Source organism: Giraffa tippelskirchi, chromosome X (genome assembly GCF_054371585.1).
Source record: "Giraffa tippelskirchi isolate mGirTip1 chromosome X, T2T-mGirTip1v1.2.pri, whole genome shotgun sequence".
In the NCBI taxonomy this organism is placed as follows: domain Eukaryota; kingdom Metazoa; phylum Chordata; class Mammalia; order Artiodactyla; family Giraffidae; genus Giraffa; species Giraffa tippelskirchi.
In genome coordinates this window covers 122,900,047-122,924,292 of record NC_137289.1, presented here as the reverse complement: position 1 = coordinate 122,924,292, position 24,246 = coordinate 122,900,047, and the positions used below count along the sequence as shown (strand labels likewise).

Here is a 24,246-nt window from a genome sequence, read left to right as displayed (position 1 = left end):
AAATAATCTACATGCCAAAGAAACATTTTGGGGTGGCAAGTTGTTTTCTCCTACACTTACGTACATCATGAAATGAAAACCATGATAAATTTAGCAAACATCTATCACCTCATATAGACACAAAATAAAAGAGAAATAATATTGTTTTCCTTGTGATGAGAACTCTTAGAATTTACTCTTAACATCTTTCATATACAACATATAGCAGTCTTAAATATATTAATCATGTTGTACATTACATTCCTATACTTATTTATCCTGTAACTAGAAGTATGCACCTTTTGGCCACCTTCATCCAACCCCCCCACCAACCTCTGGTAACCACAAATCTTATCTCTTTTTCTATGAGTTTGTTTGTTTGTCTTTTGAAGTATGCTTGGCCTACAACACTGTTTGTCTCTGGTGCACAAGTTAGTGATTAGATATTTCTGTATATTATAAAATGATCACAAGCCTAGTTACCATCTATCATCCTACAAAGATATTACATTACTATTGCCTATATTCTCCACGCTGTACATTTCATCCCTTTAACTCCTTTATTTTACACCTGGAAGTTTGTACTACTTAATCTCCCACACCTATTTCACTCATTCCCTGACCGCCTCCCCTCTATCAAATTACTTTTTGACATCTAACTACATTACCGACTCTATGGACATGAATTTGAGCAATCTCTGGTACGTGGTGAAGGACAGGGAAACCTGGCATGCTGCAGGCCATGGGGTCAAAATGAGTTGGACACGACTGAGTGAATTAACAACAACTACTACAATACCATCAACAATCATACCACTCTCCTATGACATCTATTATGAGCCTTCTAATCATAAGCTTATAGTTTTACAAATGAAATACATTGTTTTAAAGATCTAAAAATCCTAAAGCACATCTAGCTTCAGGTACTTCTCAAATTTTATTTTTCTCAAATATCTCGTTTTCTCCAGTTTTGTTTTCTTCTGTTTATGCCAATTTTCCTCATTCTCGGTGTATAACACAGCCACAAGCATCTTTAGGTTTGTATCTTTCCAGCTTAGTAACCTCAGTGGAAAAGAATTTCTCATTTTCAGTAGTTCTAGCTAACATTTCAGATTTAGCTCTTAAATGTACTTTTGTTCACATGCTCATGTTTTGACCAATTACCATAGCCAATTTGAGATATGCTGATTGGACACAGCTGCATCATATGTCCTTTCCTTTAGCTATGGTAGTGAATTCAGCTAAAACTAGACCAACTGGACTAATGCTGTAGAATGAGTTTTTCCAACATGAAAATCAGGATGCTATTAGCACAAGTTGTTACGGGGACACTAAGCAAGCAAAAATAAAATTCACTACTTGTTCTCAAAATATAACTAAACATCTTAATCAGTATCCTATTTCTTACATTTAAAAAATCAAAACTCTATTTATAGCTTGTGTCCGTTATTCTTTCTGAGATTAACTCTATATTTCCACCCCTACCCCAAAATTGTAGCCACACTTTTCCAAATAAGCCAAGGTCTTTCAAGTCTACTTTTTCTGACAGAGCCTTTCTCTACCAACACATAACTGCCATTTTCCATCTATAGAAACTAATAACTATATATAAAGATTCAGATTTAAATATAATACCTCTGTGAAATGCCCATTAAATAATTGTTGCACAATTCTCTGTACTTACACAATAAGACACATATAAATCTATTCTAAAATATACTGTATTGTGATAGTTTCTAGATGGTGTTTCCCACTCACTTGGGAGTACAAACTGCTCCAACAATTGACATATCTCTAGGGCTAGGACCATAACTGACCCAGTTTATGTTGGATGGATTAATTACTAAATAAGTCAAATTAAATAATCTCAAATTCAGTAGCCGAATCTTCTCTTTACATGAATAATTTGAAAGAAAAACTCAAACAAGTGTTAAGTGGGGCTGATAGTACTAAGGAGTCCAGAAATTCGTAGAGGTCTCCGTCAGATAGCATAACAAATAAGCGTTAGTTTATTTTCACCAATAAATACAGCCATCTGGGTTGCACTAATATACATGGATCAAAATCAGCAAAGTTGGTACTCAATACTGTAAGTAAAATAACTATTACGGATCCGTTTTTTAAAGTTCCTGTGATAATCTGGCTAGTTTCGTTTGCAAGAGACACAAGGACAAAAACGAAATCGGATGCTTTTGTGGAGAAGAAATTCCCCAGATGAGCAGAAAAACCTGCCCAAGTTTTGGTGTTTTCTGTTTGTTTGAAACAGGATTGAGGGATTTTAAGATGAAGCCATTAAGAGTTAAAAGGGAGAGGACACACTGAAGAGATTCAACTAAGACCTTGGTGAATTATCAAAAATTGTGAACTACTTTCTTAGTGAGAGTCTGCGATTTGAGGAATTCACGAGAAAAGGCAGCGGTCCCTTGGCCCCTGAAAATGAGAAATGCTACATTTAATGAGGCTGACTTTGGCATGGCATTTTGAAGCAGGTTGTCATATAAAATGTAGCGAATGACAAAGCCTTCAGAAAGCCTGAGAATAGGCTGTGGCGGGGAGGCGGGGGAGAGGTTAAGGATGGTGCTTGATACATTATAAACCCTCAGAAATACTGGCTGCTTTTGAATGAAATGAAACCCAACCTGAATCCAGTCCCCACTCAGTTACATAAGGAAGACAATGGATGCCTAGGCTATGCCTAAGCAGGTTATGAGATAGAGGCGGATCTCAACTGTTGCCTCACCTGAGGCTACAGAGCTGAGGTGCAATAGCGGAGTAGGGAAGCGGCGGAGAACCTAGGCGGAGGGTTATCTGACTGAATGTGTTCCGATCACTCCCGGGCGGAAGCAGAAGCTGAAGAGAACGTGACAGCGGTTGTTGCGTTTCAGCACTATGTCGTGAAATTCAGATAATTTTCCACTTGTTCATCAAGATGGAAAGCTCAGATTCCGACAATGAAGAAGACAGAGTTTCAGTCCGACGCAGAAGTCAGATAGACCGATTGGCTCGAGAAGATGATTACTACCGGTTCGTAGGTGATCTGAGTGAAGAAGATTACATACTTATGAGGAACAACAATTTGCTCGGCCCCGCAGGTGAAAGTACGAAAGAAGAGTTGCTGAGGAGACTTCAGTTAATGAAAGAAAACCCACCGCAAAACTCAGATGAAAATACAGGTATATTTCTCTTTGGGGGGAATAGGATGAGATGAAAAAGGAACTTCATGATGCTAAACAATCACTTCATAATAGTAAACAGTAAATATACAGAAGTGGCATAAATTACTTGGTAAGGAACTTCTCATAAAAAGAAGTGACATTTACTTGATTTGTGGTGAGAAGGCCAGAGTAGGTGTTTTTTTTTTTTTATTCCTGATTCACATTTGGGTTGTTTCAATTGGGAAACAGTATGAAGTAGACTATTGGTTTTAGTTTGTTTTATAGTTTTATACCTCAATGGAAAGTCGCTCCTATATCCCGAATTATTTTCTCTATCTATGAAAGTGAAAGTCACTCAGTCGTGTCAGACTCTCTGCAAGCCCATGGACTATACAGTCCATGGAATTCTCCCGGCCAGAATACTGGAGTGGAGGGGATCTTCCTAACCCAGGTCTCCCACTTTGTAGGCAGATTCTTTACCAGCTGAGCCATAAGGGAAGCCCAAGAATACTGGAGTGGGTATGCCTTCTCCAGCAGATCTTCACGAACCAAACGGGGTCTCCTGCATTGCAGGCAGATTCTTTACCAACTGCGTTATGAGGGAAGCCCTCTCTCTCTATATAGACATGTAAAAAAAATAGCAAAAAGAAATATTTTATATTCTAATCAAGTAGTTCTCAACTGGAGACAGTTTTGCTCTCCCCCACCCCAAGGGACATTTGACAATAGCTGGAGATATTTTTGGTTGTCACAGGGGGAAGCATGGGTGTTACTAGCATCTAGTGGGCAGAGGCCAGGGATGCTGCCAAATATGCCACAATGCACAGGATAGCTCCCCAAACTAAGAATTGCCCAGTGCCAAAATGTAAATAGTTCTAAGGCTGAGAAACCCTGCTGGAACCTCAGATCTGGTGCCTTCTCTCCCAGTGTGAAATAAAGCATTTTACTATCTAATGAAGAGGACACTATAATACTTTGGTTCTTGAATATGGTCTTTTATTTTTCAAATAAATTTATCCATTTTAGTTGGGGGCTAATTACTTTATGTGCCATGCTAGGTTCAGTCTATTCATTTGATCTGACTTTTGGCTTAATGCCAATTAAAAATCTTGGTAATATTAAGAAGTACTCAAAATTCAAATACTTTTAAACCTATAAACTTGTTTATATTTGGGCAATAAACTTATATTTTAAAACAACTTATGCATTATCAAAAGCATGTAAGAGCCTAGGAGTAGTAATGTTGGAGACTAATGAGAATTAGACAATAATGTCAATTGAATTAAAATACTAGCACTGTACCTTAACTGTGTTTACCTCGTTTAATTGCTTTGGTGTTTTGACAGTGGACTGAAAAAAAAAGTTGTCTCTTGACATTCCTCCCACAGTGGTATACAGGGCTGTGTATATGATGAAATATTGAAAAACAGATTTCCTTCTGATACCCTTTGTAAAAAACTCTAAATTTACCTAGGATTAGTGTATTCTTTTTCAGATGGAATTGAAACTTCCCTGCCTTTACTAATAAATCTAGATAATAAAGCTTTTAAACTATTAACTCTGTAAATGTGAAATCAGTTGAAAACATCTGAGTGTTTATGTTCTCGTTTTCGTTTGCTTTTTAAACAAAGTTTCAGAGTGTTATTTTATGATGGTTCCAATGTTGGTAGTTCTTTTATGGCCCCTCTCCCCCCACCTATTTTATTTAACAGATAGAGGAGATGCTTCAGATGATACATCCAGTGATGACTCTCTACTATCCTGGCTTACCACTCTCAGACAAACTGAAAATGTGACAAGTGAACAAAAAGAAAATCAGTCTTGGAGAGAAGAGAGCCAAATTAGTGCTAACAGTGATGAGCTCAGATTCGGCTTAGAAATAAATCTTGACCGTGATGATGAGAACACAAATCCAGAGAATGAATATGTAGCACCTGCAAAACTTCCCAGAAAAGAAGATACGGAAGACAGCCAAAGGAAAGTGGAAAATCCAAAATCTGAGTCACTATTTACAAGACCATCTGCATCAGATCAAGATACAATGGAAACATTAACGGAAGTCCCACATACTAGAAGTCAGAAAAGAGCAAAAAGTATGAGCCCAGTCTATCGGAGAACCAGAGCAAGGACTGACAGTTGGTCACCTCCACATTCAATGTGGGAAATTGTTCAAAGAATTAATGAAGATACACCATCTCAGACTTTTAAGCAACCTCTCATAAGTGAGAATGAGAGATTTTCTAGAACTGAGCACGAAGAAACATTGAGACAGCAAATGCCTGGACATGAGTTGCAAAATAGGGGTCTTATTGAGACTTCTAAAACTAGGAATGCTATCCATGGAGAATGTTATTCAGACACAGCATGCAGTAGTGGATCTTGGGAAGTGAGGGAAACAAATCCAACCACACCCTTCGATCTTGAAGTAGGAAGAGTTCATTGTCGAGCATGTTCTCAGAGAGACAGCAGAGTTAGTAGAACTCAGTTAACATCTGACTCACCAAACAACACTCCCACTTCGGAAAGTGAGCAAGAAGAACTGAAGCCTATGTTTTCACATGCTGACGAGGCAGATGAGAGTGCTTATGTCAATTCCATCAGAAATCCCGATCATAGAATTTTAAATACTAGCTTAAGTGATACAACATCTGTTCCAACTCAGAGTACATTATGGCAGACAGGATTTACCAATTCAAGTAATCTTATGGACAGTGACAGTAATTTAGAGCATGGTGTCTCACCTCCAAGTGAAAACATGGAAAGGGAAGAGTCACCAAATGAAAGATGTGGACCTAGTGGTAGTAGTAGTAGACCTGGTTCTGCTTCAAATGCTAGATATGATCCTGATACAAGTTTCACACGGATTTCAGGTTCAAGCCCCAATTATATATCTAGCTCCAGTTCTAGTCCTATGTCCAGTTCTAGCTCAAGTGATGAAAATTCAGAAATTAGCTCACTGAGGCTTGAAGACAGTGAAGAAAGAAGCTTATCAACAGGCTTATCAGAGACCAGGCAAGAAGGCAGACGAATGACCCCAATAATATTTGATGATAGTGACTCTTGGCCCTCCCTTAATCTGGATCAGTTTTTCCTCCTAAATGAAGATGACCCATACGAACCTACAGGACTTACCAAAGCACAGACTGACAGCTTGGCTTTAAGATCTTTTGGAGAGAATGAAGCATTGAAAGCCTGTAGCATTTGCATCACAGAGTACACCGCAGGCAATACGCTACGCATCCTACCTTGCTCCCATGAATATCATGATTACTGCATTGATCACTGGCTGGCTGAGCACACAACCTGCCCTATTTGTCGTGGGCAAGTAGTGGATCCCTCTAAAGCAAATAATTCTATGTGAGATCTGACTTTTCAGATATATAAAGTGTTACAGTGATGAACAACAGTCAGCTGCCTTATGTCCACTTTTAGAGTTATTTACATTTAAATATAACAATCTGAATCTATGTGTAACAATCTGAACTGAATTACTTGTTCCTGAAGAAATTATTGGGCTTTCCCCAATTTCTGGTTCATAATAAAAGGAAATATTAAAAAGTCAAACAGTGTTGTTCTATTTGACAATAAAAATGAACTACACACCGTAGGAGTGCACTGAAGGTCAATAGAAACTTAGTATGTGCCCTGGGTTGCGATATTCTGATGCCATGAGAGAAATGTTCTAAGATGATATAATCAATCCAGACAGATCCTAGTAGTATCTTCTAGTCATATAAACCCCAGATATCTCTTAGCCCTGTTCAATCCTGGTTGTTCATACAAAGAAACAGGAACCCAACTAAATAATTAAGAAGCAATTTAAGACTATATTAGAGTCATTCACATAAAGAAGTCATGTTATATTCATAGAACACGATAAAAAGCTTTGAAACCCTTCTCTTCCTATCTCTCTCCAGCAGTTTATCCCACCCTAATACTACCTTATAGTTTCTCGATTCCTCACTACAAATGTATTATTCAGAGTCCTAGCTGAAAGCTGATGGCACACTTTAAAAGAGTGATGGAATATCATTTAATGAGGAGACTAAAATGTGTAAATAATGAAGAGAAACCAAAAGATGATGAAGTACCCAGAGGCTAGCAACTGAGAAGTCAGTATTAGAACCACTAGGTTTGAAGGGGCATAGAGAGATAGTAGTTCCTGCAACCACAAATGTCTTAAGAGTTGTAGTAAAAGTCCACTCAACAAGAGCTATAAACTGAGAAAATGGCAGCCACTGCCAATCCAAAGTTTTGGAGGGGGTGCATCACAGAAATGAATAACCCTTACCATCTTTCCTCCTGACTTCTGATCTTTTGTCAGTAGTTCACATTAACCAAATCTAACCTGAAGGACTGATGCTGAAGCTGAAGCTCCAATACTTTGGCCACCTGATGGGAAGAACCGACTATTGGAAAAGACCCTATTGGCCAGTGCAAAATATTTTCCATCCTGATACAGGTGAGAGTACATTATATTACATCCTAAAGCAACAGTCATAACTTTGTACAATTGCAACCTGTACAAATGCAGATACTGTTAAGCATAAACCTGCTCTAAAAATTTAGTCAGAAACATCACTGACCTTTATTTTCTAAGTGAATTGCTGGTGGCCACAGTATTTGCAGGTAACTGCAAAATATAAATGGGGAGTGGTGGTGAAGTTTTTAAATTCACCTTTCAGCTAGCATATTTTTCACACAGGAGATATCTGCATGGCCATATATGAAGACTTAGGTCAAACCTCTGAAATTGACATCAACGAATACTGAAATTTGTTTGAATATTCTGATTTTTATTAAGCATTTCTGATACCAGGCATACTTCATCTACAGTGAGTAGAATAATTATAGCAGTACTTGGTTTTCATACTGTCCGAACAGGTTCCAGTCTTCCAGAGGATGGTAGTTGCTTAATTAATGCTTCAGTACATTCACATACACCTTCTGTGGTTGACAGAATTCTAAGATGATGCCTAATGTTCTCGAAGTAGCCCCTCCCCTTGAGTATGAGACCTGTAAATGTGATGGAGTATCGCTCCCATTATTAGATTATGATAAACAGCACAGTTGATTGGGAAATTATCCAGAGTGAGCATGTCCCAATCAGGTGAGCATTTAAAAGGCACAGAGGGGACTTTGAATCCATATAAGATGGTTTATGCTACTCTTTCCCTGCTCCCCTTTTATAAGCCCAACGATATATCCTGGAAATAATATGAGACAACCAAATGTGAGCTCTGAAAGGTCTAAAGAAGGTGAATTGGCTAGGGACCATTAGAATGACTGAGCAACTTCATGCTGGGGCACCTTATGACCTCTACCAAAAAGAAATGTCACCCAAACCCAGCAATTCCTCTCAACTTAGTAACAGGAAGTGGCTCAAATGGGCTCTTCCACCATCACATCAAATAGGAATTCCACAGATACCAAAGGAGCCCTGCAGAAACTAAAAGGAGAAACTATTGGAATTATCTTTTCCAGGGCATGGGAGGATTTTTGGAAGAGATTTTACCTGAGAAAAAGAGGATAAAAAGAAATTGCCAAGTGAATAGTTGACATTTTTTAGCTTTTATTTCTATTCATTTCTCACACAAAAAAAGAAAGATCAACTCAAAACAAAAAGGTATAAAAGCAACAACTCACTACAAATTCACAAATACCTTTCCCCTAGTTTCTTCTCCTTGTGTTCCTTTCACCCACCCAAATGCTTCAGTATGTAAGCTTTTCTCTCAAGACAATGGAGTCCACAGCATGGCCATCACAAATTTGAATGTTGACCGATAGGTGAAATTCTTAATGAATAATTGTACTCAGAGACTAAACAATGCTTGAAACGAAGTGAGAGAAATAGGGTTTGGCTTGTCTGCTCTGAAAGTTTGAATCCATGAAGTTTCCATATGTTTGAAAGCAAGTTGAAGAGTAAACCCTGGGTCTTTATATGTACATGTGTGAGGTAGGTGTGTGTGTGTGTGTGTGTGTGTGTGTGTGTGTGTGTGTGTGTGTGTGTGTGTATGTTTTGATTCATGAAACGTTGGGGAGAAATATGGTACGATGGAAAGAGCAATGGCACCAGAGGCATGGGTTTAAAATTCTATACCCATCACTCTCTTGCCATGAAACTTTAAAAACTCATTCCAGCCTTAAAGTTTGATGATTACATGGTCACTTTTAATTTCAGCTTTTTAAGACTGCAAGTGAAAGTGTTAATTGCTCAGTCATGTCTCCGACTCTCTGCAAGCCTGCTAGGCTCCTCTGTTCTTGGAATTCTCCAGGCAAGAATACTGGAGTGGGTTGCCATTTGCTCCTTCAGGGGATCTTCCCTTCCCAGGAATCGAACCCGTGTCTCCCACATTGCAGGCAGATTCTTTACTGTCTGAGCCACCAGAGAAGCCCCTTTATAAGACAACCCATCTAAATAAACTCTCGGCTATTTCTAAATTTCCAAGTATATATAGATAGCTGATTACTTATGACCTCTCACCGATGGGCCTATTCCACTCAAATAAAGCCAACTATACCACAGAAATGTACTCAATCTGTCTGGAATACAGAACTAAATATCTATCCATCCACTCACTGTGTAATAATATACACTTAATAAAATGCTCTGTAGTAATGATGACTGTGGTCTTTAGTGTCCCATGAACCTAAATATGTTGGTTAATAAGTTAAGTTAGTTGCTCAGTCGTGTCCGACTCTTTGCGACCCCATGGACTGTAGCCCGCCAGGCTCCTCTATACATGGAATTTTCCAGGCAAGAATACCACAGTGGGTTGCCATTTCCTTCTCCAAGAGATCTTCCTGGCCCAGGGATTGAACCCAGGCCTCCAGCATTGCAGGCCGATTTTTGCCATCTGAGCCACCAAATATGTTGGTTAAAAAAGCAAAATGTAGATTCCACTAATTGTTTGTCATTTACATGAGATTTATTTTTATGAAGGTTACTGATAGAAAAATATGTTTCTGCTAATAGTATTTATGTACTGTGCTCCGTTGTGTCTGACTCTTTATGACCCCATGGACTGTAGCTGCCAGGCTCCTCTGTCCATGGGGATTCTTCAGGCAAGAACACTGGAGTGAGTTACCATGCCCTCCTCCAGGGAATCTTCCCAACCCAGGGATCGAACCCAGGTCTCCTGCGACGCAAGTGGATTCTTTACCATCTGAGACACCACAGAAGCCCCTTTCTATACATCAAAAGTGAAAGTCATTATCTTGTCAAGATCAGATTCCTAATAGTCACTTACTTAGCACTGTCCAGTAAATTTTCAATATTAGGATTCTTTATGGATATATTCATGATACTTTTATTTTTCACCTTTTATATTTGTATCCACTAAGTAGTATTTTCACAACACATGCATATGAATATTTGTGGATTATTTTAATGCATCTTTCATAATCTTAAAATCTCTTTCAAGACCCATTTGCTGTGAAGAGGCCTTACCTCTTAAATCACAGAGGATAGATGATTTATTTTCCTATTTGAAATGTTTATTTTCATACTTGCAAATGAAAAAGTTTCATGTTGATGAAAGAAACCATGTCACCTTATATAGACACCCATGCAAGGAAAAATCTGTACGTGTTACACACACACATATATAGTCATATATATATGCATATATTTATGTGTGTATATATTGTGCATATGTATGTGTGTGTATGTATTGTCATTTTTCCACTCACCCATACATACATCTATTGATCTATCTAGATATTTTCCAACACATAATATCCTTAAAAAGATAAGACAGGATCAGAGTATCATAGAAATTTAGAGCCCAAAAGATCCTTAGAGATAATTTAAAAACAAAGAATGTTTTTCTCAGAGATGTAAATCTCTAAGACAGTACCAGTAGAAAGAACTCAGCTGGAATCTAATCCCCATGTCCCAATTACAACTTCAGCTTTCATCCCCCACACTACACTGTCTTCTACACAAATATTTGGTATATAAATGGATAGATACTGAACCTGAGAATAAAGTATCAGCGCTGAAACTGTTTTCTGTACTGAACATCCTGCTGTCAACTAGATTCTCGTTTGAGTTTTGAAGTCTTCTGATGGTCACCATCAGTCCCAACCCCTCCTAGGTATTTTTACATGTAATCAATAGGAGGAGAACATTCTGTCAGACATCGGTCAGTTCTTTAAACCACAATTATCTATTAAAATATTGTTTTTAAGTCAGAAAAAAATGAATGTGTCAAACACAGCTTTGCTCACAGACACATTCACACACACACACAAATTACAAATACTATTCGACTGCTCTATCTTCAGGCTATTCAATAACTAGATAAATGAAATATTCCTTCTGTTAACATTCTTTTTTACTACACCAAGGCATATACACTAGTTGTTTCTTGCAGTCTCTGCCTAATGCAACGAAATTTCCAATAGAGTTAATCACTGGCACAGCTGAATATTTTAAGAGATTTCTTCTCTAGTAAGAAATTCATCTTTTTTCCAAGCAAAGGGCATTTACCCACTCCTTCATCCTCAGCCGAGGTCATTTCATGATTTCCTTCATTTCTCTATTTTCTACTCTTGTACTCCCCAAAGACAAGCTCATTTCTGATGACCTTTCAGTCTATGAGTATTGGGAGTGGTAGAGAGACAGTTTACAGTTAAAACAGAGTTTGTATACAGTTACTTTCTATGTTGTTATGAAGTTATTCTAAGCTTCTCTAATAATACACTTACAAAGAAACCACGCAAATGGTTCAGGTGTGCACATGGAGATAACTATTAACTAGGAAACATCCAGATTTCTTAAAAACCGAAAAAAAAAAAAAAGGCAGACTGACTCACTCAGAATATATGGAAATATAGGTAAGGTAGGTGGGCTAGAGTGTATGTCAGTATCAAGACAGCACAAGGAGAAAACCATAATTTGAAAAGATACATGCACCCCCATGTTCACTGCAAGCACTATATACGATCGCCAGGACATGGAAGCAACCTAGTGTCCACTAACAGATGAATGGATAAAGAAGATGTGGCATATATACATACACACACATATACAATGGAATATTCCTCAGCACTAAAAAGAATGAAATAATGCTACTTGCAGTAACATGGATGGACCTAGAGCGAGATTATCACACTAAGTGAAGTAAGCCAAAGACAAATATAATATGATGATGCTTATGCGTGGAATCTAAAAAAAAATGATACAAATGAACTTAAATACAAAGCAGAAATAAACCCACAGATGTAGAAAACAAACTCATGGTTAGAATCACTTTGATTCATAATGAAAAGAAGTTAGAAAATAACAATAAGACCCAACACTATGTTTAGCAATCTTATGTGAAGTTACACCTCACAAAATGGTTCCTGTTCATTGCTTCCTTGTTAAGCTGTAACACTTTGGGTAAAACTTTAGACTCTTGTGTAGACATTTTGAAAGCCTGCAAAGTGTCACAGAAGAGAATGTGCAACTTTGATGTTACTAGAGTTGAGAGAGGCCATGCATGCATGCTCAGTTGCTCAGTCATGTCCAATTCCTTGCAACCCCATGGACTGTAGCCAGCCAGGCTCCTCTGTCCATGGGACTTCCCAGGCAAGAACACTAGAGTGGGTTGCCATGCCCTTCTCCAGGGAATCTTACCAACCCAGAGATCGGGCTACAGGAGGATTCTTTACCCTTGAGCCACCTCAGAGAGATTTCTGACCTTAAGCAAAAGACACCTTTACATATAATATCATGTTTACTTGATTTATTTTACATAGAATGTCATCTAATATTTACTGCAACCCATTGATTTAGTTATCACTGCCTTTTACAAATGATGAAACTAAAACTGAAAGATTAAACTCAATGTCACACTGCTCATGAGTGGTGGAGATCAGAATCCAGTTCAATAGCCTTTGAATTTTTCACTATATAGTAGGACCATAGTTCTACTAATCAGGTATTCACTGAGTTTCTACTGTGCATAGCATTTGGTGTTAGGCATCAGGAAGCACATAATGATGCCTAGTTCTTGCGTCACTACAGTTTACAATCTAGTAGAAGGCAAGTACACACATTGTTCCATTTAAGAGTCTAAGAGGAAATAACTTAGGAAGATGAAAGATAGCAAACAGGAGCTTTACAGGTCATCTTGAAGGGCACTGTATTTAATACAGGACTAGAAGAGTACAGATATTACAGAGGGGTTTGATATGAACTAGGACATTAAGGGCAGGGCATTACGAAGCACAGATTACAATATGAACAAAGGCACTGGAAACGTGACAGCATATTCAGAGAGATGTAGGATAAAGGAAGTCTTGGAAGGTGGTGAAGAAAACAAGTAAGCATGACACTTGCTAAAGATACTAAGGATAAATCAGGGGGACTTTGTAGTAGGAGAGGGAGATTGGACTCAACTCCTAATAGAAAAAGTAGAGATTTAATGGCAAGGAGCAGGATGGAGGTTGGTGGATAGAAAATTACTAGGAGAATAGGAGGAAATATCGAGAGTAAAGAGAATTCTAGCTAAATGAATTTGACATAATTTTGTAGACAAGCTAGAGTAATAAGATATAGAGGGTGAAAGATAAAGAATTTGATCATCTATCAAGAGTAGAGGATTATTGCTAAACTGATCCAGCAGTATTCATGCTAAAACAAGTCTAAATGGGCCAAGGACAGAGCCTAAAGTGAGGGACTAGTTAGAAAGAGGACTCAGAGGAGCGTGAAGCAAGTTTAGTCAACGAAGAATGCTATGGTCTGAATGTTTATGTTCCCTTAAAATTCATATGTTGAAATTCTAACCCCTCAAATTGATAGTATTAGGAAGTAGAGCCTTTGAAAAGTGGTTAGGTCAGGAAGGTGACACCCTCGTGGATGAGATTAATGCCTTCTCAGATTTTTTGTGATTATTAAGTATAGTTGATGCACAATATAGTTATTCACAATTTTCAAAGGTTATACTCCATTTATAGTTATTATAAAATATTGGCTATATTCCTTGTGTTATACAATATATCTCTGTAGCTTATTTAATACATAATAGTTTCTACTTCTTAATCCCCTACGCCAATATTGCCCCTCCCCACTTCTCTCTCTATACTGGTAACCACTAATTTGTTCTCCACACTTGTAAATCTGTTTCTTTTTTGTTACAATCACTAGTTTGTTGTATTTTTTAGATACCACAAATTCTCTCATGAATGGGATTGTTGCTGCTGCTGTTGCTGTTTGGTCACTCAATCGTCAATCGTGTCTGACTCTTTACAACCCCATGGATTGTATAGCCCACCAGGCTCCTCTGTCCATGGGATTTCCTAGGCAAGAATATTGAAGTGATTTGCCATTTCCTCTTCAGAGGATTTTTCCAACCCAGGGATCAAAATTAAATTGGCAGGTAGCTTCTTTACTGTTGAGCCTCCAGGGAAGATCCATGAATGGGGTTAATGCCTCTTAAAAGAGGCTCCAGAAAGCTTGCTAATTCCCTTCCACACTCTGAGGACACAGCACAAGCCTCTGGCTATGAATCAGGAAGAGAGAGGGCTCTCACCAGAATGGGACCATGCTGTTATCTTGATCTTAGACTTCCCGGCCCCTAGAACATTGCAAAAGAAATTTCCATTGTTTGTAAGCTACCCAGTCTGTGGTATTTTGTTACAGTGGCCAGAATGAATTAAGACAGAGTCTTTGCCAAAGGTCCTTCCTCCTTCCCTTCCTCCCTCTGGCCCTTCTTCCATCCTTCACTTATTTCACTATGTAACACATATTCATTTAGTACCTACTTTAAAGAACTGAATAGACAGAAAACAGAGGTTGAGCTATAAAGATCACTATTAAGGCTTTGTGATAAAGCATGGCATACACAATTTTATTTCAAATAAAGTGGTCAAGAAGAGCTTGCCATGGAAGTAACATTTAAACTGAAGTTTGAAAGATGAAAAGGTAGTGATGTTGGGAAATTTAGACTGATTTTGTGAGGACTTCCTATGCATTTTACTTTATTCTATATGCCCAAGTTGTCAAAAGTGTTTGAAGAGAGAGGTTGCATTCTAATAGTGTGAATGAGAACTTGCATTTAGCCTGACCATTAAAGAAGCCCCAGGAAATCCCACCATAAGGAAATCCAAACTCTGTTCCGAATACAAACGCTACTTAAAAAAAAGAAAAAAAAAACTTTTCACCCTTTGGTCAACCTACCATCCACTAAATTTGTTGAGGATTGTGGGCATTAACACCTAAGCAAGAGATGCAACTTGATTATAGTATAGTAGTTTGAATTTAAGCCAAATGATATGCTTGAAATGTAGGGGCCTTTTTGTAATGTAATTTGAAAAGGCGATGAGTTTCTTTGAATAGACAACCCAGACTGACCATTGAGTGACTCTCCATAAGAGCAATTACAACACCAAGTTAGCACCATAAAAGGGAGAGTTCACATGATAGAGATGTGAGGTTACCATTTTTACCCACACCACATGCTGTCACTGAGGTGTAAATACTTGGTGAAAGAGGCAACACAGCTCCCTGTGACTACAGACTACTGAACAAAATCACCAACCTCCCTTCAATGTAAGCATACAAAGCACCAGGCCTGGAGAACAAATAATAAAGTAACCATTTACTCTCCCCTGAGCTCATTATCGCCGTCTCTTCTCCCTACTGGGTCTAAGGAAGGCAGAAGATATCATTAAAGCTCACTTTCAGGGCCTGCATGTTCAGTTGTACAGGCACTGCATATTTCTAGGACTGTCTTTCACTTTATTCTTTACATGAATGGTGCCCCTGGGGAGGTTACAGTGTACAACCTGTGAATCTGTATATGGCAGGCCTGCTTAATTTGATTTTGCTCATATATTGTGAGCCTTTCTGTTGCTTATTCATTTTGTGTTCTCTGTGTTCATTTATTTTGAAAAACAAACCTCATATCAGTTTCATCCTTGGAACCATAACATTCATCCTTAAATATATATATATATATCATAAATATATATATGATATATATATGATATATATCATATATATATAATATATATCATATATATATGATAAATATATATAGCAAAACAAGCAAAATACTATTTATGTATACATAATTTTATTTATTTATTACAAGAATACTAGGAGGTAAGACTTTACAAATAAACAAATTTGCAGAAATATGAACTAACTTGCTTGTGAAGAACAGAACTAGGCCATGGCTCAGAGAAAGTTTAAAATGGCTCAAAACTGGAGGAAAGCATAGAAGCAAATTATCCACTGACACAGCACTAACAGAAAAGCTATCAGAAGTCTAAATCTGAGCAGAACCAGGAAGAAAGGAAATCATAAGAGAGATGAGACCTTCTTAAATAAATAGAGTTTTATTTCTGTAATTAGATGTAAGTATAAGGAAAAGATGAAAATAATTCCTAAGTGTCGAGGCTATATAAATGGAAAGGTTGTAATTTCAATTAACCAGAGTTCCGTGTTTAGATTCAAAACAATGATTTGAATTTGATTTGAATCGAAGAACCAAATCCAGTAGGTTCCATGAGACACACATACTTATAATCATTTTTCTGTACCAATGCTTTCAGCTTTTTAACCCATCCTTCTGGTGGGAAAGAAAAAAACAAAAAAAATATGAAATATCAACCTTTGATTAATGTATACTTCTTGATTTTAAATTACTCTTTATTAACTTAAAACAAAAATAATCTAGACTAACTCCGAAGCAAACCTGAAATGGCACACACAATGGCACCTAGAATAAAATGTTTTATATGAAAATGATCAAATATTATTCAAGCATCTCAGTTGAGATTTTACTACCTTTGTGTAACAATGTCTAAAACTGTCTTTTCATTAAACATAGCAGAGTATACTGGAAACAGTGAGAGTTACCCTATAGACTTTGTTTGAATCTAAACATAGTCTCTATTACTGTAACTTTGAGAAAATCACTTAATTTGCCTCAGCTTCAATGTCTTTATCTGCAATATGAGAATACTAATACCTATCCTGCCTGTGGCTTGAGGGGCTTCCTCTAGTGCCCTAGACAGTAAAGAATCCTCTGGCAATGCAGGAGACCCAGGTTCGATACCTGAATTGGAAAGATACCCTGAAGAAGGAAACAGCTACCCACTCCAGTATTCTGATCTGGAAAATTCCATGGACAGAGGAGCCTGGCCAGCTACAGTCCATGGAGTCACAAAGAGTCAGACACAACTGAGCAACTTTAACTTTCACTTTCAAATTAGTAAAATATAAGCAGAGTGTCTAGCGATTATAGTTGCTCAGTAAATAGCTCTTTCTTTTTTAGTCTTATTACTCTCATTCTCATTTTTTTCCTTTTTTTTTAAAAATTTTTTATATTATTTTTTATTTTTATATTGTATTGGTTTTGCGAAACATTGACATGAATCCACCATGGGTGTACATATTCTCCCCTTCTAGAACCCCCCTCCCACCTCCCTCCCCATCCCATCCCTCTGGGTCATCCCGGTGCACCAGCCCCGAGCACCCTGTATCATGCATCAAAACTGGGCTGTTGATTCATTTCACATATGATAATTTACATGCTTCAGTGCCATTCTCCCACATCATCCCACCCTCGCCCTCTCCCTTAGAGTCCAAAATACTGTTCTATACATCTGTGTCTCTTTTGCTGTCTCGCATACAGGGTTATCTTTACTGATTTACTAAATTCTATATATATATATGCATCAGTATACTGTATTGGTGTTTTACTTTCTGGCTTACTACACTCTGTATAACAGGCTCCAGTTTCATCCACCTCATTAGAACTGATTCGAATGTATTCTTTTTAATGGCTGAGTAATATTCCATTGTGTACATGCACAACGGCTTCCTTATCCATTCATCTGCTGATGGACATCTAGGTTTCTTCCATGTCCTGGCCATTATAAACAGTGCTGCAATGAACATTGGGGTACACATATCTCTTTCCATTCTGGTTTCCTTGATGTGTATGCCCAGCAGTTGGATTGCTGGGTCATATGACAGTTCTATGTCCAGTTTCTTGAGGAATCTCCACACTGTTCTCCATAGTGGCTGTACTAGTTTGCATTCCCACCAACAGTGTAAGAGGGTTCCCTTTTCTCCACACCCTCTCCAGCATTTATTGCTTGTAGACTTTTGGATAGCAGCCATTCTGACTGGCGTGAAATGGTACCTCATTGTGGTTTTGATTTGCATTTCTCTGATAATGAGTGATGTTGAGCATCTTTTCATGTGTTTGTTAGCCATCTGTATGTCTTCCTTGGAGAAATGTCTGGTTAGTTCTTTGGCCCATTTTTTGATTGGGTCGTTTATTTTTCTGGAATTAAGCTGCAGGAGTTGCTTGTATCAGAGAAGGCAATGGCACCCCACTCCAGTACTCTTGCCTGGAAAATCCCATGGACGGAGGAGCCAGGTAGGCTACAGCCCATGGGGTCGCTAAGAGTCAGACACGACTGAGTGACTTCACTTTCACTTTTCCCTTTCATGCACTGGAGAAGGAAATGGCAACCCACTCAGGTATTCTTGCTAGAGAATCCCAGGGATGGCGGAGCCTGGTGGGCTGCCGTCTATGGGGTCGCACAGAGTTGGACACGACTGAAGCAACTTAGCAGCAGCAGCAGCAGTTGCTTGTGTATTTTTGAGATTAATTGTTTGTCCATTGCTTTGTTTGCTATTATTTTCTCCCATTCTGAAGGCTGTCTTTTCACCTTGCTTATAGTTTCCTTTATTGTGCAAAAGCTTTTAATTTTAATTAGGTCCCATTTGTTTATTTTTGCTTTTATTTCCAATATTCTGGGAGGTGGGTCATAGAGGATCCTGCTGTGGTTTATGTCGGAGAGTGTTTTGCCTATGTTTTCCTCTAGGAGTTTTATAGTTTCTGGTCTTATGTTTAGATCTTTAATCCATTTTGAGTTTATTTTTGTGTATGGTGTTAGAAAGTGTTCTAGTTTCATTCTTTTACAAGTGGTGGACCAGTTTTCTCAGCACCACTTGTTAAAGAGATTGTCTTTTCTCCATTGTATATTCTTGCCTCCTTTGTCAAAGGTAAGGTGTCCATAGGTGCATGGATTTATCTCTGGGCTTTCTATTTTGCTCTACTGATCTATATTTCTGTCTTTGCCAGTACCATACTGTCTTGATAACTGTTGCTTTGTAGTATAGCCTGAAGTCTCACAGGCTGATTCCTCCAGTTCCATTCTTCTTTCTCAAGATTGCTTTGGCTATTCGAGGTTTGTTTTTTTTATTTCCATACAAATTGTGAAATTACTTGTTCTAATTCTCTGAAAAATACCGTTGTTAGCTTCATAGGGATTGCATTGAATCTATAGACTGCTTTGGGTAGTATACTCATTTTCACTATATTGATTCTTCCAATCCATGAACACGGTATATTTCTCCATCTATTTGTGTCCTCTCTGATTTCTTTCACCAGCGTTTTATAGTTTTCTATATATAGGTCTTTTGTTTCTTTAGGTATATATATTCCTAAGTATTTTATTCTTTTCGTTGCAATGGTGAATGGAATTGGTTCCTTAATTTCTCTTTCTGTTTTCTCATTGTTAGTGTATACGAATGCAAGGAATTTCTGTGTGTTGATTTTATATTCTGCAACTTTACTATATTCATTGATTAGCTCTAGTAATTTTCTGATGGAGTCTTTAGGGTTTTCTATGTAGAGGATCATGTCATCTGCAAATAGTGAGAGTTTTACTTCTTCTTTTCCAATCTGGATTCTTTTTATTTCTTTTTCTTCTCTGATTGCTGTGGCTAAAACTTCCAAAACTATGTTGAATAGTAGTGGTGAGAGTGGGCACCCTTGTCTTGTTCCTGACTTAGGGGAAATGCTTTCAGTTTTTCACCATTTAGGATAATGTTTGCTCTGGGTCTGTCGTATATAGCTTTTATTATGTTGAGGTATGTTCCTTCTATTCCTGCTTTTTGGAGGGTTTTTATCATAAATGGATGCTGAATTTTGTCAAAGGCTTTCTCTGCATCTATTGAAATAATCATATGGTTTTTATTTTCAGTTTGTTAATGTAGTGTATCATATTGATTGATTTGTGGATATTGAAGAATCCTTGCATCCTTGGTCATGATGTATGATCTTTTTAATATGTTGTTGGATTCTGTTAGCTAGGATTTTGTTAAGGATTTTTGCATCTATGTTCATCAGTGATATTGGTCTGTAATTTTCTCTTTTTGGGGCATCTTTGTCAGGTTTTGGTATTAGGGTGATGGTGGCCTCATAGAGTGAGTTTGGCAATTTACCTTCCTCTGCAATTTTCTGGAAGAGTTTGAGTAGGATAGGTGTTAGCTCTTCTCTAAATTTTTGGTGGGATTCAGCTGTGAAGCCATCTGGTCCTGGGCTTTTGTTTGTTGGAAGATTTCTGATTACAGTTTCGATTTCCATGCTTGTGATGGTTCTGTTAAGGTTTTCTATTTCTTCCTGGTTCAGTTTTGGGAAGTTGTACTTTTCTAAGAATTTATCCATTTCTTCCAAGCTTTCCATTTTATTTGCATATAGTTGCTGATAATAGTCTCTTATGATCCTTTGTATTTCTGTGTAGTCTGTTGTGATCTCTCCATTTTCATTTCTAATTTTGTTGATCTGATTCTTCTCCCTTTGTTTCTTGATGAGTCTGGCTAATGGTTTCTCAATTTTGTTTATCTTCTCGAAAAACCAGCTTTTAGTTTTGTTGATTTTTGCTATGGTCTCTTTTGTTTCTTTAGCATTTATTTCTGCCCTAATTTTTAAGATTTCTTTCCTTCTACTAACCCTGGGGTTCTTCATTTCTTCCTTCTCTAGTTGCTTTAGGTGTAGAGTTAGGTTATTTATTTGACTTTTTTCTTGTTTCTTGAGGTAAGTCTGTATTGCTATGAATCTTCCCCTTAGCACTGCTTTTACAATGTCTCATAGGTTTTGGGTTGTTGTATTTTCATTTTCATTCGTTTCTATGCATATTTTGATTTCTTTTTTCATTTATTCTGTGATGTGTTGGTTATTCAGCAGTGTGTTGTTCAGCCTCCACATGTTGGAATTTTTAATAGTTTGTTACTAGTAAATATCTCTTAATATTATCAATGGTCTCTAGTGTGGGAAAGCTATCAATATTACATAATAAGAAGATCCTTAACCAAGTATCTTGAAAATCAGGCTGAATGTAAAGAACCTCAAATTCTGTCCTCCCTTTTTAAAATTTTTACCCAGAGAATAATGCACTTCAGAAAACAGAGGAAGAGAGTAACTTCCACTTAAATTGAAAAATCATCATTATAAGACTTTGATCATGAGCTATGGTATATTAAACATAACCATTAAATTTTGGCTATCTCTCTCATTGAAAGCTATAGTCTGATGTCCTTCCTTTTGAATATGGACTGATTTGGTAGCTTATTCAATCAACAGAATGCAAGAGAAAATGTGTTCTTGCATTTCTGAGTCTAAGTCATAGGAAGCCTTACAGATTCTACCCAAGTCTGTTGAAATGTTTACTCTAGGCGAAGCTACTCACTGTGTAAGAATTCCAACTACTTGCTAAGACTCCTAAGCTACCTGAAGAAGTTTATAGACAGAAAGAAGACCAGTCCCAGGTTTTCCAACCTATGCAGCCCAGCTCAGGCACCAGATTTGTGGATGAAGACACCATTTTTGTTGTAATATCAGTACCAAAAGAAGTGACTCAAAGAAAAACTCAACCAGAATCAAGGCCCCAGACATATGACACCAGTCAAGTTGTCTAATCTATCTGCAGTCAGTCATGCCACCGCGAGTGAGGCCCAGTCATGATGAAGCAGAGATGAGCCTTTCCCAGTATTCTTCATCTTTATTCTTAGCTCACAAAACCCTGACTATAACAACATGGTTTCTATTGTATGTACCTCTGAGTTTTGGAGTAGTCTGTTACACTTCAGTACGTATCTGGGACAAATGTCTTGATCATTTCTTACAGTTCTAAAGCCATGGAACTCTTTCTACCCATATTCAAGGAGAATGAAATCTTTTGCTTATTCTCATTCTCCCTTTGAGTCATAGAATTTGTTCAGAAGCTTCCTTGGACTGAGTCACTAAAAGAAAACTCTTGATTACAAAACTCTATTATTACAACCAGAACAAAAGAACAGCTAAATCTGGTCAAATACACCCCATTTTTCACTTCATAACACCACTAGTTTTGATTGTGGCACAGCAAACATCAAGCTTACAACAGATTTTCCCTGTGAAAAAAATAAAACTTCAGTAAAGATAACAAATATGCTCAGAAGTCCATAGAGAAGACAAGGTGGTCTAGAGATTCTGTTCTCATCAAAAGACTTGCTGAGATTTGATTCAGTGGGGGAAGATTGATTTTCTAGCTTAAGTTAAATGAGGCATCGAACAAATGTTAAAAGTAAGACATAGACTTAAGATTCTTCACTGTCACACCAATAAAGTTACCATCCTTCCACCTCCTCTAATACAAATGCAAGAAAGCTTGCTAAGGACCCTGAACAAAACAGTAAGTATGAATTTACACAGCTCCTTAAACTTCTAAGCTGTGTACTGAGAGTGAATTTATGCCCCATGATTTAATAGGCACATATAGACAAAGGGTTTTCTCCATCAGTTACAGTTTTAGTTTTAATTGTTTTTCAGTCTAGAATTTAGACAATACCTTAGACCTGAAAGATACTTAAGTATTGGCATGTTATTATTAAGGCTAATATTAGGTTAGAAAACTTGAAATTATAGTATTAAGGTAGTTCTTTTTGAAAGTTAATGTGATACATTAATATCACTCCACACTAAACTTCTAGGACTTCAGAAGGAAAAATGCAAAATATGGCACAAAATTCAGAAGACATGTGAAATATTTATATTTAAAATCACTTTATTAGGGTTTAAGTGACACATAAAAAGCTGTATATATTTAATGTATAGAAAGCAATACGTTTGGAGGGACAATCAATGAACATGAATGTATTCATCACCTCCCAAAGTTTCCTTCTGTTCCCTTTGTTATAATTTTATGTGTATAGTAAGAAATCTTGAACATAAAATCTGCTCTTTTCAAAAATGTTAAGTATAAAATACTGTGTTATTAGCTGTAAGTACTATGTTGTATAATAGATCTTCAGAATGTATTTAACTTACATAACTGAAACTTTCTACGCTTAACCATGACCTTCCACACTTCCACTTCCCCCAGCCCCTGGCAACCACCATTCTGCTCTGCTTCTATGAGGTTGATTCTTTTAGATTCCACATATGAATGAGATCATATATTAATCAGTTCAGTTCAGTTCAGTTGCTCAGTTGTGTCCAACTCTTTGCGATCCCATGGACTGCAACACGCCATCACCAACTCCTGGAGTTTACTCAAACTCATGTCCATTGAGTCGGTGATGTCATCCAACCATCTCATCCTCTGTTGTCCCCTTCTCCTCCTGCCTTAGTATTTATCTTTCTGAGAAATTTTTATTCTAGCTCTATATCAGAGAAGGTAATAGTCTATTGCATATAATTTAAGATTGAAATGAGAAAAGTAATGAATGGACAAAAGTTTTTAACTAATACAACACACTTTCTATTATTCTGGTTGAAACCCATTTACAAATACTACTGTGTATTTCAACTGGATGAGAAAGACTCATTTCAACATTGTCCCCATTGGTTTTGTTATCTATGGCCATGAAAATTTCAGCATGTATAAGGAACACATGACTTGAGAGTTGGGAGGCTTCTTAAAATGCATATTCCTGGCCCTGTTTCCAGAGATTCTTAATTAGTTGGTAAAGGTTAGGAACCACAAATCTGCATTTCATGAACTCTGTTGGAGATTCTGACACAGTAATTCCTCATACAACACTTTGTGAAGCTCTATCTTAAGTAAGGAGGTTTCTAGATTTTGATTTATACAGAATGATCTTGCTTTATTCTTATGATACTGTGTAGTTATTAACATTATCTCTTTTTTTTTTCTCAAAAGTTTAGTGGCTTAGAGACAAACAATCTTAGTCTTAGGACATCTTAGTCTTAGGACACAAGGGCATCTTTAGGTTATCCATAAGTTTAAAGATTCTGTAGAATTTAGGCCAACTCAGGAACCAGAGAAGCAGTTGGCACTTTGGAAAATGTGGGGCTAAAGCAATCTGATGCAG

General features: G+C 37.4%; 1 protein-coding gene across 1 annotated transcript; it reads left to right on the top strand.

Moving 5' to 3' along the window:
• Positions 1–2,626: 2,626 nt before the first annotated feature.
• On the top strand, positions 2,627–6,698 carry LOC145537019 (E3 ubiquitin-protein ligase RLIM-like). Its single transcript, XM_081567441.1, has 2 exons — positions 2,627–3,152; positions 4,847–6,698. The coding sequence occupies exons 1-2, from the start codon at positions 2,909–2,911 to the stop codon at positions 6,493–6,495; spliced, it is 1,893 nt and encodes a 630-aa protein (XP_081423567.1). The 5' UTR covers positions 2,627–2,908; the 3' UTR covers positions 6,496–6,698.
• The last annotated feature ends 17,548 nt before the right edge of the window (positions 6,699–24,246 follow it).